The sequence below is a fragment of the Temnothorax nylanderi genome, unplaced genomic scaffold (genome assembly GCF_030848795.1).
Source record: "Temnothorax nylanderi isolate EJ_2023f unplaced genomic scaffold, tnyl_v1.0 TNYL_tig0061_pilon, whole genome shotgun sequence".
Lineage (NCBI taxonomy): Eukaryota > Metazoa > Arthropoda > Insecta > Hymenoptera > Formicidae > Temnothorax > Temnothorax nylanderi.
Window position 1 is genome coordinate 92,959 of NW_027249123.1, and position 14,227 is coordinate 107,185.

General features: G+C 37.3%; 1 protein-coding gene across 7 annotated transcripts in view; it reads left to right on the forward strand.

Moving 5' to 3' along the window:
- Serca (ATPase sarcoplasmic/endoplasmic reticulum Ca2+ transporting SERCA) overlaps nt 1-14,227 on the forward strand; it is a 45,093-nt gene that overhangs the window by 15,736 nt on the left and 15,130 nt on the right. For all 7 annotated transcript variants that reach the window (XM_071707804.1, XM_071707803.1, XM_071707797.1 and 4 more), the window contains exons 3-6: nt 6,958-6,975; nt 12,158-12,240; nt 13,113-13,499; nt 13,714-14,201. In XM_071707804.1, coding sequence (XP_071563905.1) covers nt 6,958-6,975; nt 12,158-12,240; nt 13,113-13,499; nt 13,714-14,201 — 976 coding nt within the window. The remainder of the gene's footprint in view (nt 1-6,957; nt 6,976-12,157; nt 12,241-13,112; nt 13,500-13,713; nt 14,202-14,227) is intronic.

Sequence of the window (14,227 nt, forward strand, 5' to 3'; positions counted from 1 at the left end):
GTATGCTGAATAATTTCCAGGTTGGATTCGTTTCTGTCCTTTCCAAGGATGATTACTTTTCTCAAATGATAGCTCGGGGTCGACTAAAAGCTCACTTCTTTCTCTTTGGTTTCCCTTTCTCTCGCCTTTCTCCGACTCTCTCTTCCTTTCACTCCTCCCGTCTCTATCTACCTGTCTCTATCTAACTTCCTAATTTGTTACATGTCATTCTGATAACGTTATCACGAGTTAATGGACTTTAACAAGTCGACTTAGTTGTGCAATGAAAAAAGTTTAGTCGTTCTACCAGGTTTGTAAATTAATTTATCTTCGTGGACTAAGCAGTTACGATTGATAATTCTTTTATTTGTATTTGGTTTGTGAATATTTCATTCACATGCATTTAACTCAGATTCCGCGAGATACGCCCGCTCGGCATCTATAGAGTTTGTTCGCAGCGTGCGTTTCCTTATCTTTTCAGGTCAAGGATTAAAACTGCCGATCGAGCAGTGACGGATGTTCGTAATTGAAGAAAAGTTCATATATCTCTCTTTTATGTGTATAAGACTTCTATGTACTACCTTTTGGTAGTACTCTTTGAAACTTGCTCGTATCGAGGCTTTATCAATTAAAAGAGAAATCTGAAGAGAACAACGATTCACTGATATAGTCAGAGCGAGAAAGATACAACAACTCGTAAATATATAAATTAGTAGCTGAAGGCAGGGAAAGAAATAGACTGATTAATAATTTTATCGTATTCAAACTTTTGTAGTAAGCAATTCTATTTCAGTATTATAATAAGTAGCGAAAGAAAGTAGCGAATGACCTTTCGTGAGCCTGAGTGAAAGCTCGGCGACTCGAGAGCTGTATTTCATTTACGAGCCTTAATTCGCCTCGCGGCAAAAGCGTTCAACAGCGGCAACAGCGTGCTTTTACACGATAATTGCATTTCTTCACATTCTCTCTCCGACTCTTTGTGTTTCGATGCGTCGCGCTCCGCGCGAGTCGCGCACGAGGGACACCTGACGTGGACAACTTTCAGCGTAAGCAACCACGTCAGAGCAAACGTCGTTGGCCGATTCATTATTAATGTGCTGACTGCGAAGAGACTTTTTCACGGCGCCTTCCTTCGCCTCGCGATCACGCGATCGCGTACAAAGGCCGAGATGCATTGCGAAGATAAGAAATGACGAACTTAAATGTTTATAGGCGTATCTTCTAATCCGCTAATTTCTTCAACTTTTATTTCGTTAGATACTCGATACATGTATGTAATTAGATTAGGTATATATTATATAAGAATTGTTTCTTATTTCTTATATCTTTAGCATTTAAAAAGTACCTTTTCTAGCTTCATTATATCGAGGATATACAATTTTGCATGTAATTTCGCACGTAGGCCAATTTTTAATTCGTAACTCTAAAGCCTCTTGACTATCGGACTCTGTTTTATTTTGTCATTCGTCATTTCAATTCGTGTTATTATTATTGGACAAGAATACTGAAAACAATAAAGAATAGAATTAGATATATTAACATAAGAGAGTCAATCGTAGATTGCATAATAATTCGCGCCGCGTCTTTGAGCTTCATAAATAGCCGCGACAGGCAGGCGGCTGCAAAAATCGCTCGGCGCTTAATAAATCGCTTAATAAATCGCACATGTGTGGTGAAATTGCATTAGGAGTTGACGCGGCTGAGTGAGGTTAATTCATTTTAAGGTCGCTCTTTAAAGTCGCGGCGTGCCGTGATATTTAGCGCGCTTGGGCGCGTTGTACCCACCATCGATATCACTTCACGCGATTATCCATTTAATTAATTTATTCTCGATCGACCTTCGTTTCTATACTTGAACGTTACATCCATTATCGTCCCTCGACGTTTATACTTTCTTCGTTACATCATTCGTTTGCGATTGCTATTTCGCGCGTCGCGTGACACGTGTCTGACTTTTAAACGTGAGGCAGTCACAACAAATAATTCGAAACAAATCTCCTTGAATCTTATAATTTAATTGTAAGATATCGTTGATTGACCTTTAACATTAAAAAACTGGGAGAACGTCAAAATCTTGGAGAACAAGTCACAAAAGCATTTCAATAGATTACATTGATCAAAATAAGCTTTGAATAAGTACTGTCACAGAGAAATTTGTGCAATAATAAAACAATAAATTTTTTGTTAAAATTTAGAAGAGGATGCATTTATTAAAACAGTGTTTCTTTTGACTTACATCTTAAGACGCGATATAAGGACTTTGAAATGACACAAGAAATTGTTTTTTTTTTTTAAATAAAAATACCAAAAAGTTTAAGATAAATTTAATACTGCATATTGCTGATTTGCAACTGCTTGATTACATCCGTATATTGATCCAAAAGAAATGCACAAGATGTGCATTTAGAGTCAAGTTTGACACCAAGTTTGAAATCAAGTCTCATTAGCACACTGCTATTATTTACTTCCCACTGGACGTGGGTCAGGACGAATGTGTTAAAAAGAAAACTCAGAGCCGATGCGAATAAGTGTGAAAGAGATAAAATACAAGGCTAAGCATACGAGCGTCTCGGTTAACGAGGCCTCGACGAAAACTTCCAGCGGAAACTCGCAAACGCCAGCAAAGTTTACTTACTTTGGTCGAGCGCTATCGCCAAGTAGTCCAACACTCTAACCAATCGATACTAGAAAACTTCCACTCTTCTGTTTCTTAATAGGAAAAACACGATCGTGGGCAGTTGAGAATCTTATTGCCGCGGAAATGCAAACTTGAGCATCGAATCTGTAAACAAAATTCGATTATTTAAAAAGCGGTCTTGTAATTTTCTTGTAATTTCAAAAAATGATCTTATAATTTGTTCGACACTTTTAATACTTTTCGAAACAAACTTTTTCTGTCGTTTGGATAGATAACGGTGTATGTTTTAATTAAAGATTAAGATTTGTTACACGTTAATTTCAAGATAGTACTTTATCTTCGAAGTTTTGGGTCCTGACATAACAGTTGTATATACACTGGAAATAAATATTACACGAACTCGAGAATTTTGTTTTTCTTTAATGCTGAATTTGGCTCATTTACATGACACTCGTTCTAAATATACCTATTCGCAAGTCGTTCTAAATATACTTGAATTTTCGTGCGTGCACAATACTGATGGCTTCTCAGGTAAAATGATGTAACATATGACATAGATATGTAATATATGTGATGTAACACATCACATATTCTATATCTATAATATAATAATAATAATAAAAATTTTCTTAATTCTCTGTGCGATTACGTATATTAACACATGGATTGTCATCCATGCCTGACTTTAGAGGCGCTCTCGTAGTCATTAGGCCTGTTCGTTTTCGCTGCACTTTTGAACTAGTGCAATAAGTTAAAATGAAACAAATATATTTTCTTTCATTCTGCACAATTCAATACTATCTTCAATAGTACCTTCAATACTACCTTCAAACTAATTCAATACTACATGAGAATTCTTATTTACACTTAGGATAATAAAAATACACTTATTTTTATACTTAGGATAATAAAAATTCTACGACAACATATTAAGTGTTTTTTGGGCAATTTATATCCGGATTAAAAATATATGTATATCCACATATTTGTGAAGCGAATCTAGCGAAATATTACAATTAAGAGTATCCGAGCGCGAAGTAATCGAGAGTTTTCCGCGCAGTACGAGTGGTCGAGTCAAGTATGCTTAAACAATGTTGTTTTATCTTCTCTGCGTTGAGTGTCGCTGTATGACATACAAATAAGCACTCGATATACACGTGTATTAACGCTGCTCGCTCGTGCGCGTAATGAGGTGTCAACTATCGCAAACGCAATTGCAGATAAGTTTCACGGATGACCTTAGGCATGGAAATTATATCGCGCCCATCTATTTCGCGTATACGACGGAATTTATCTTCTATCTCCGTCATTTATCAACTACGTATTATTCTTGATATCGAGTTGTCACACAGTTGACAAATGGGGTGAGTGGAAAAAGAAAGAACATCGTGTTCTTATGATATTATATTTATTGCTATTAATCCGTAAAACACTGTAGACTGATTATTTTACATTTTCTTATTTTTTATTTATACCTTGTCAACGTTCTCGGATTTTTTTCTACATATATGTATTTTTTAATGGTACTTTGATCGAAACAACTGATGTATATTCCACGCATTAATTGTTCAAAACGCGAGTTGGTACGACAGCGTCCACATGTGTTCACTAAATTGATCTAGAATTGTTTCTAATTTTTTGTTGATGCGTCTTTGATGCGTCTTTATACGAAATATATTTTCGCAGAGAAATCTTCGGAGATCTCCAGCACATATTTTCCAATGAAGCGTGATATTTGACGTTCTGTTTACATAAATTAGGCGTGTTCTCTCTCAATCGTTCGCGTTGCGCTAGTCGACGAAGGTTTCTCCGAAATTCGGACGCTCCGGAACTTATTTGCTACTGCTCGTTACACACAAATCGTCCCGACGTAAATTCGCCGGCTAAAGTTAGCACGTGCACGGTGCGCGGGAGCGGAGCTCCCGACAACGTGTCGTTCAATGCACGACCGGCGGATTTGTTTGTCGCGCGTTTCTATATCGGCTTTGTGCGGCCGTTCACTGTCGCGTGATAATCCGTACCCCTGACGCTCTCGCACGGCACGGGGAGTACTCCCGGTGCTTTTTCTGCACCTATTCCCGCCTATCCTCGGTCGTGCCGCATTTGCTTCCGTCCAGCAAATACGCCCTCCCATAGCCTGACTCCCGTATTCGTGGTGTGCGTAAAACGCGATCGATGCTACTCGCCGGAGAGAAACGTGTGCCCCCAGGTGTTCCTACGAGTACGAGAGTATCTTCGACGCTTGTTCTGCATTGAATATTGATTACGTTAGTATTGTTATCCTTGATCTTAGAAATATCGTATAAATACCCGACAGATAGTTCTATGAAGTTTATCATTCGTTATATTTTATGGTATTTTTATGGTACAATTACAGCTTATCTAGATGATTCTACCTTCCTTTTTTGAAGCGAGATTTATTATTGAAAATTGATCGTTAGAAATAATTCTCGTACTAGATAGAGCTATATCTAACGATTTCTTCTTAAGATTCCCATTATTAAAGATATCGATATTTTTTTCGATGCCAATATCAATCTCGGGTATCATTATTACATCTCGATACTAGATTACTAGGTACAATGCTCGCGTACGAATTAGCGGGTTTTGCGACGGTGCAAATCGATGTGAAATTGAAGCTATTATTCGCGCGACAGACGCTTTCACGGCTGGCTTTGTGCGAGCCCGAGAATTACACGCGGCCTTTCAGAATCCGCCGCTGATGTGCGTTTCACGGGAAGCGACGTGTTCTCTGTTGAACACGTCAATCGCGAGACGGCCATTCAAGGAAAATCTATGCGGATCCAGTATGCGAATCAATGACTCCCACGTGTCTCTGTTTTTCCTCGCGTGTCACACCGCGCGCGTATCGCGAGCAAGCAGGCCGCTCACGTTGATAGACAGTTTGCTTTTCCACATTGCTTTTCCACGATGCCTCCCCGCATCCGTCCTCGATCTCTTCCAACAAAACGTATCGCCTAACGTCATTTATTCCCAAGTAAACGGCGCCACGCGATATAGAATTCCAATCTCAATTTGCAAATCTAATTTGTGCGAGACTAATAAAAGAGCGAAATACTTAACTTTGACGATGAGAAGCGTCGCGGAAAAGGGAAGCGTCTAATGAAATTTTCATCCAAGAAAAGATCCACGTCGAGTGAGAAATTTGGAACTGATAAGAAATACTAGGAATTTAGAACACCTGTATATGACTGGTAATACCGGTTGGATGGTGTTCCCACCCAGTTTTCTTAGGAAAAGCGTCTTACGAGGGGATGCCTTCTCGCGACGCGTAAATATTTATACGACGGTGGTACTAGAACATATACAGAGACGCGTGATCGCCCACACACCCAATTTCGAGACGTTAATGAACGCTCGGGAGAGTAATCGACCTCGTGGATTAAACTGGATCGGGGATTCTCTTATGTACGATAAAAATATCTGACCTTTTGGCTCCGCGTTATAACGAATTCTTTTCAATATTAATATCGATATCATACGGATAATCGTAATATTATTGAGATTTTACTTATAATTCTGCACACCTCTGATATAGACTTTTTTAAACATTAATTATTCTGTAAGCCATTTTTATGTTAATTATTGATTTCGTAATGTCTGAAAAACAGCTTTCGATATAATCGCCTATTGCGTTCTCGCGATGCAGACACTTTTAGAAGCCGATATTAACGTATGCAAAATTATAGAGATTTAATAATATCGAATAAGTTTCTATAGAACTCCGATTTATCTCGCATTATAGCGAGAGAATGTCTACTATAAATCTTCTCAATATTCAAAAACTGTCACCCGCACGTTCAACTCCAACCACTAGGTACGCCCATTTTGCACGCCAAATTCGTTTTCACGATTTCCATCAATTTGTCCGCGTCAATTTATGGAGTTCTGGACTCTTGGCATTTCTCTTAGTTGAAATAATTTAAACTAGAACACCTTAAAGTAGATCCTTCAGGATTTTGAACACCTCGGGTTGTGGGCATATAATTTTCATATACATACATATAGAGTATAGGTAATCGTTCATTTTTTTTAATTTAGAATGCTTTTCAAAGTATTTTTCAGATGATTATTTGCATTTGATAATTATTATAAAGTTATTAAAAGTTAATTGCTAAACTTTTCTATTTTAAACTCCTATAAGAAATGTATATTTTGCAACAATAGTTGTTGCATAATATACCCGATTTAAGTCTTCGCTGAATTTTATTATTCGATAGGCAAATAATATAATATAATTCTAATAAATAGGCAAGTAATAACGTTCTAATGCAATTCTAGAGCCGAATTCTAACATTACTCTTTTTTTTATGTTGCAGAATTGCCAGCTGAGGAGGGTGAGTACCGAACCGAAGACGAACCACCGTCTTTTGACGTCGCTTGACGTAGAAAACAGGTTTGCGACAGATTGGCATACAAATTACTTTCGATGTGGCAAAACAAGTTTGCAAATCGGAAACTCATCTTCTCTTTTTTCCTTACAATCCGTCTTTATATCGAGACGTGACTCTACCGTGTTGTTTCGAAACGTTAATTTGTAATTTATAAGTTTCCGAAACTCCTTCTCGCCTGCCTCGACAAACGTCGGTCTGCGGAAAACAACTTTCGCCACGGGTCCGCTGTCAAAGTAGGCCAGCTTGGAATTTCCTGGAATTTCATAAGCTTTGAGAATTAGCGTCGCACGCGCTACGTTGCCATTTGCGAATGCGACACATCGATTTAATCCGCCGTTCGCAAAAGACAAAAGCACCAGAATCATCTTTGCACCTTCGCGCGGAGATTCGAAATTCAGGAACTTTAAACATCAATTAATCAAAGCAAGAAAAATATGAAAGATGAATGTTCATGGAATGAGTATACGCTTTTTTTTTAACATATTCATGCCTCTTTTAGAAAGGAATAGAAAATAAGATACAAAAAATATGATAAATTCGGAATATAAAAAAAATAAATGTTTATTTTCAACACTTTATATTGAATGCTTTTTATATTTGAGCTCTTTGAATGTAATGTCAAGCGTAGATCTTTTATTAGTATTTTCTTATCGTTTTTCGATCACCTCTTTGGCAAATGTTTCTTTCAAACTCTATTATTCTTTTATAATTAAAAGTCTAATTGATAAACTTAATCTGATACAATAACATTTTGAATCTTTTCCAAAATGTTCTTGTTCCGAAACGACTTTTACCTACCAAAAGGCGAGCGAAATAGTAGCAAAGATGAAGCACTTGGTACATAAAACGTTCTAGATGTAAAATAATGTAACGGTGGAAGGAAATATATATAGCACGACTGCGCTATGGGGAAGGATCCCTGCAGGATCCAGGGTACTTGGGCCACTTGCCCCATTTACTCGTGTCGAAAGACGTCAGCGCGCCGTAGCGCCGTACGTCGCCTTCGACTCGGCCGTAATTGCATCGGCATTGCACTCGACCCGCGCGGAGGCTCGCACTATCTTCCCGCCGACCTTCGGCGACGGATAGACCCGCCGTAATTGCGGCTCTCGGCTCGGCGTTACCGTTCGTGAACTAGAATTAAAAAATTAAAAAAAAAAATAAAATTGAGAGATAAATTTTCACGGATTTTATCGGATTTTAGCGAATAAATCGACCTACAGGAATTGACTTCGATAAGTCGGAGTTAATTCGGCTCAAAAGCGTGACAACTGACATTGACAATTAGATCGAGTGCAGACGTGCAATTTGTATCGCTGCGTATACATGCGTAATCAATATGCATTTTGCTGAGTGACAATTGCGTGAAAATTAGGTCGATCCTACCGCGTGATATTAAAACGTATGATTTATTGTAATACCTTGTTAATCGGAAGATCAGTCTTGCCAATAATAATTTTCGGCTTTATCGGAGATAAATAGATGATAAGATAGGCTATGTGGCGCGCGTCATTGAATTAATACCGTTTGAACGCAATAATATCCAAATCCCGACGAGTTCTCATCGACTTGTCCTGATAACGTAGAAGTAAAGTTTTTTTTTACCTGATAATGTGAGAGACGTACTTTTCATGTGATACGCAATTTTTTGCGAAGCGAACTCGTACAGAAGTAATCTCTTTTCACGCACGAGTGAATAGGCGTCGTTCCTTCGCGAAATTGCCGTCATTTGAATCAACGATCTTGATCTCGTGGCAATTAGCATTACTCGGACTTGGCTTTCTAGAAAATAGTATCCGATATTTTCGGCCGGCAAATTGCACGTGGTGATGATTCTGACGAAGCTGCTTTCTTCGCGGATTTAGACGGCGAGCAAAAACTCGCGTACAACGAGAGAGCAGGGAATACGTGGCAGGCATGCTCTCCCTTGAAGCGAAAGGGTCGAAGTCAATCGGACACACTATATTTTATCGTTTCGCCGTTATTATCGCACTTTATATAATCCTGAAACGCGTCGGAGGAGAGCGCGATCAAGGCCGTATTAATGAGATTCCTGTCGTAAATTAATCGCGCGGCCAGTTACGAACGCACAACTGGCCTGTAATCGTTGCCGCGCTCCGTTCCGTCACACATATGCGCGGCGGTCTCTGTGTATACGCCACGCTCTATTGGCCGATTGACAACGCCTATTGTCACACGCTGAATCCGGTAATGAAGCATGTTGCACGTATGCACACGTGGGTGAGAGAGTAAGGAGGGAAGAGAGGGAGGACGTGGAGAAATGTGCGCTGGTCTCTGCAGCACTGTCATGCCACGATATTAATTTCCGAGACGCGGTGGAATGTGCACCGCGATATTACGTGCAATTTATGTAACGAAATGTATGCCATGCGTGTAACGTGTTTGCGTTACCGGAAGGCGTGCGTTAAGACACAAAAAGTGGTGTTAATATGCCACATTAATGCCGTATGCGCGTAGGAATTAGATATATAATTTATATGATTCGTAAAATTAATAATGTGAGGTGAACATAGTCAGTAAATTAATAGATTGAGAGTAGAGTTACGCGGCTTGGATTGAATTTTACTAGCATAACGCAATTTTGACTTTTTAAGCAATTATTACGTGTTTAGCTATTTAAATTTTAATTTTATTGATTCTGCTTATAGGGCCACTATTTTCAACGTCTGTTAACTTCTAACCGACCGTTAATTATCTAAATAGCCAACTCCTATTGGCTATTCTGAAAAGTTAACGGTCAGTTAACAGACGTTAGAAGTTAACAGACGTTGGAAATAGTAACCCATAATTAAATGTTGTACGTTATCGGTACTTTGAGCCAGCGCGATTACGAATAATTTTCAATGTAAAATTGCGGCTATTTCTATTTATTACTTAATTGTTCAGTTAATCGTTTAAAGAGGCCCATTTTGGAAATTATGTTTGTAAATTACTTTTTATTTGTATTTTTCTTCTGACTTGCGAATAAATTGTTACAATTTGCAACTTTTATCGACACACATTTTACTTATTATTATTTGATCTAATTTTTTGCTTGATCTAAGAATCAACTGTCGTTATTCTTGCTAATCCTTGTTACAATAAGAAATATTATTTTACCATCGAAACTTTATTACTTTGTCGTTTGCAATTTCCAAAAATTCGCAATGCCATTAAAGAAGAGGAAAGAGACACGTGATCCAGCTTGATTAAAGCAGAAGGGCACGAGGAAAATGGGAAGAAATAAAGAAAGGGAGCGCTACTTACATAATTCAGCAATCGAATTTTCGTTCTTTGGCGGCTGCTGCAAATTACAATTAATGAAATCGTCAACCGTGGAGTAATGACGTCAATCGCGTGCAGGCAAAAGGCGCCAACCATCAAGGACGCCCAGGGCTTGCCCCTGACTACTTTATAATTTTTATTCTTTCCTGACGCATATACTAGAATATGTTTCTTCAATACGACAACGTGTTCGCACGTTGAGATCTGCGACGAAAATCTTTCCCTACGACACCAAATTAGCTCCTCGTATGTATGCAACACGCTTTCGATTAAAATAGAATCTGTAGATTAGCACGTATAAATATCGCATTGGAATTGCAATTTACTTAATTTTTCAATTGTTTTAGTAAACTAGAATAAAGAAGAATAGTTTTATAATTTCTGCGTAAGGATAAAATAATTCTTGATCTAAACTTGTGACATCACTACACGGAGAGAATTTTTTGTTATATTTTACCCTTAAATTCACTACAAACCTGGGACAACTTGGCAACCAAGGAATTTTTAAAATATACAAAAGACATTTTACAAACAACGTGATAAAAATTACCATGCAGATTGGTAAATTTTGAAAAATTATTGAAATTTCCTAGATATATTTTAGTAAAATTAATCAAATATATTTTATATTTTAATGAAATAGATATTAATATTTCTTATTATAGTGGATATTAATCAGAATAGCTCACATAAAATTCTTGGTGGTACATGTTGTTCCACAACTACCATGATTTCAGGGTAAATTTTAAGAGAAAATTCTCTCCGTGTACGCTTATGACAAGATTTATAAGAAATGTACGTAATATATGTTAGTTATTATAAATACATTTTTATACGTTTTTTTACATACATTTTTATACATTATAAAATGAGTAAGGTGAGTCACAACAGCTTTTCTTACAATTTTACCGCAATGATTTCATGATTCTTTTTTGAAAGAAATTTTTTCCCGAGACAAAACTATGTAAATGAGATATGCTATTTGCAAACATTATTATGTTGCTAATAATAATGCAAGGTCATGTAACAATGAGGTATTGTTAATCTGATTCCGTATTGATTTCATCGTTATACATTATAATTAATAGATTCGCTTTTTTTGTATAATTAAAAACTAACAGCGATATATTTATACGATCATAGCATATCGGATTGAGCATTTGTGTTATTATTATTTAAGAAGAGATTAGGTACAATTTGAGATTAAAAGAGTTCTGCATTTTATAAATTTTATTTAAGTTTTATGCCAATTTGTCGCAATAATTTTTAAGTTAAATATCAGATAAAATAATATTAAAATTGTTGTTCGTGAAATTAAATTTCGAATATATATACACTCATCCCTTGATTTACGCGGTACTTTTTATACGCGATCAGAAAATATATCTTTCTACGATATTTATTGAATTATTATATATCAATGAACAAAAATTCTTATCTGATTGTACTTGTTACATTATTTTGACTTTTTATTGACTTGTGGAGAGCACATTAAGTTTATTCACACAAGTGATAACAAATTTACTTTACTGGACTTCGTGCAAATAAAACAAAATAAATGTGAAATAAATATTTTTATATTTACAACATATACAGGCTCTCTTACGTGTTTTTTTCTTCTTTGTATACTGGAAGACTCCATTTACGCGATTTTCAATTGCGTAAAAAAAAGTCACGTGGAACGAATACTCCACGTAAATCGAGGGACAAGTGTATATCGAATATAAAACTTATACGAAAAATATTTATTATACTAATAAAAACTCACGTTTTCTTTAAATCTTTTCATATTTTATCTCACATCGCGCGAGATTATTGACGAATTATTTTTCGCTTACAGGAAAATCCATCTGGCAACTCGTCCTGGAACAGTTCGATGACCTTCTAGTTAAGATTCTTCTATTAGCTGCTATTATTTCTTTTGTAAGTATAAGCTGCGACACAGATATCATATTGAAAAATTATAAATAATATCTTATAAAATTTAAACTGGTATAGAAATTTGCATAACAATTAAACTTCTTGCAAAGCAAACGCATCTTCGAAAAAGTAAAATCTAATATAATGCAAATTAATTTTATTAGATATACATGATTGGTATTATCATTTGGTATTATGGTTTATGAACTAAAAGTGTTTCATGATCTAATCTTTACAAAAACTATGAGAATGCCAAATGTGAATTCGTAATGTTCCTTTTTCTTGTAAATTCTTGTCGAATTTTCCGGTGTATGCCGCTTTGCGAAAAGTACCGTAATTATATGTTTACGGGGGTTCAAGGGTAAATGAGGCTAAATATATCTTCCATGAGAGGTGAAAAAATAGCATATTGATTTCAAGTAGCCGTGGTGATCTGATTTTCTCTGAGCGCATAAGAGAAATGTGTAACATTCATTATGGAGTTTGATCTATAAATTGTGGAAATAAAGTATGTAGTTCAGTACGTTTATAGATATAATAGCTTTTAAAGGAAAGAAATTTTTTAGCAATATATCTATGTCTTGGAAAATTTATCTTTGATTTCCTAACATACATTTTGATATGTATTTTTTTTAAATATATTAATTTGAAATATTAGCTAATATCGCTGCGATGACTAAGAGAGAAAACTGCTTATATTTTCTTATTAATTAACTTGGTGCTCATTTTCCACAGAGTTTTAATTAGCTGAACTGTTATTTAAAGGCGACAATGTGAAATTATTCAATCTGCTGAGAAACATAGGCTCAATGTATTGAATTTCTTTACTATATTCTGTAAGTCTCTCTGATCTAGTGTTTTTTTTTCCTCGTCAGGTATTAGCCTTATTTGAAGAGCACGAGGATGCGTTCACGGCCTTCGTCGAACCCTTCGTCATCCTGCTCATCCTCATTGCCAACGCTGTGGTCGGTGTCTGGCAAGAACGAAATGCCGAGTCTGCGATCGAGGCGCTCAAGGAGTACGAACCCGAGATGGGTAAAGTTGTACGAAGTGACAAATCGGGTGTCCAGAGGATTCGAGCCAAAGAGATCGTGCCCGGCGATATTGTAGAGGTGTCGGTCGGCGACAAGATCCCGGCCGATATCCGTCTGTCCAAGATCTTCTCGACTACCCTCAGGATCGATCAGTCCATTCTGACTGGGGAATCGGTGTCTGTGATCAAACACACCGACCCTGTGCCCGACCCACGCGCTGTCAATCAGGTAAAAAGTTGCAGCTGTATAAAAACATTTCCGCTACTTTTTCTCAGGCATCATCTCGCAAATATCAACGGCATACCTTTGAAATGAGAGTTTATATTCGATAAAAATTGCAAACAACTTTCATTAATAGGGGCTTGCATAGTTTATTTATGTGATATTTGATCATGACTCTTGAGAACGTTTATTAATAAATTCTGTTTTGCTTTTCCTCTAGGATAAGAAGAATATCTTGTTCTCTGGTACCAATGTCGCCGCTGGAAAGGCTCGCGGGGTCGTTATTGGAACTGGCTTAAGCACGGCTATCGGTAAGATCCGTACGGAGATGTCGGAGACGGAGGAGATCAAGACGCCATTGCAGCAGAAGTTAGACGAGTTTGGCGAACAGCTGTCGAAAGTTATCTCCGTGATTTGCGTTGCCGTGTGGGCGATCAACATTGGCCACTTCAACGATCCGGCTCACGGCGGTTCCTGGATCAAGGGTGCCATTTACTACTTCAAGATTGCCGTCGCTCTCGCTGTAGCCGCTATTCCCGAAGGTTTGCCCGCTGTAATCACGACTTGCTTGGCCCTGGGCACCAGGCGTATGGCCAAGAAGAACGCCATTGTACGATCTTTGCCGTCCGTAGAGACTCTAGGTTGCACGTCCGTCATTTGCTCCGACAAAACTGGCACTTTGACGACTAACCAGATGTCCGTTAGCCGGTAAGAGGATTAAGCAAACAAGATTA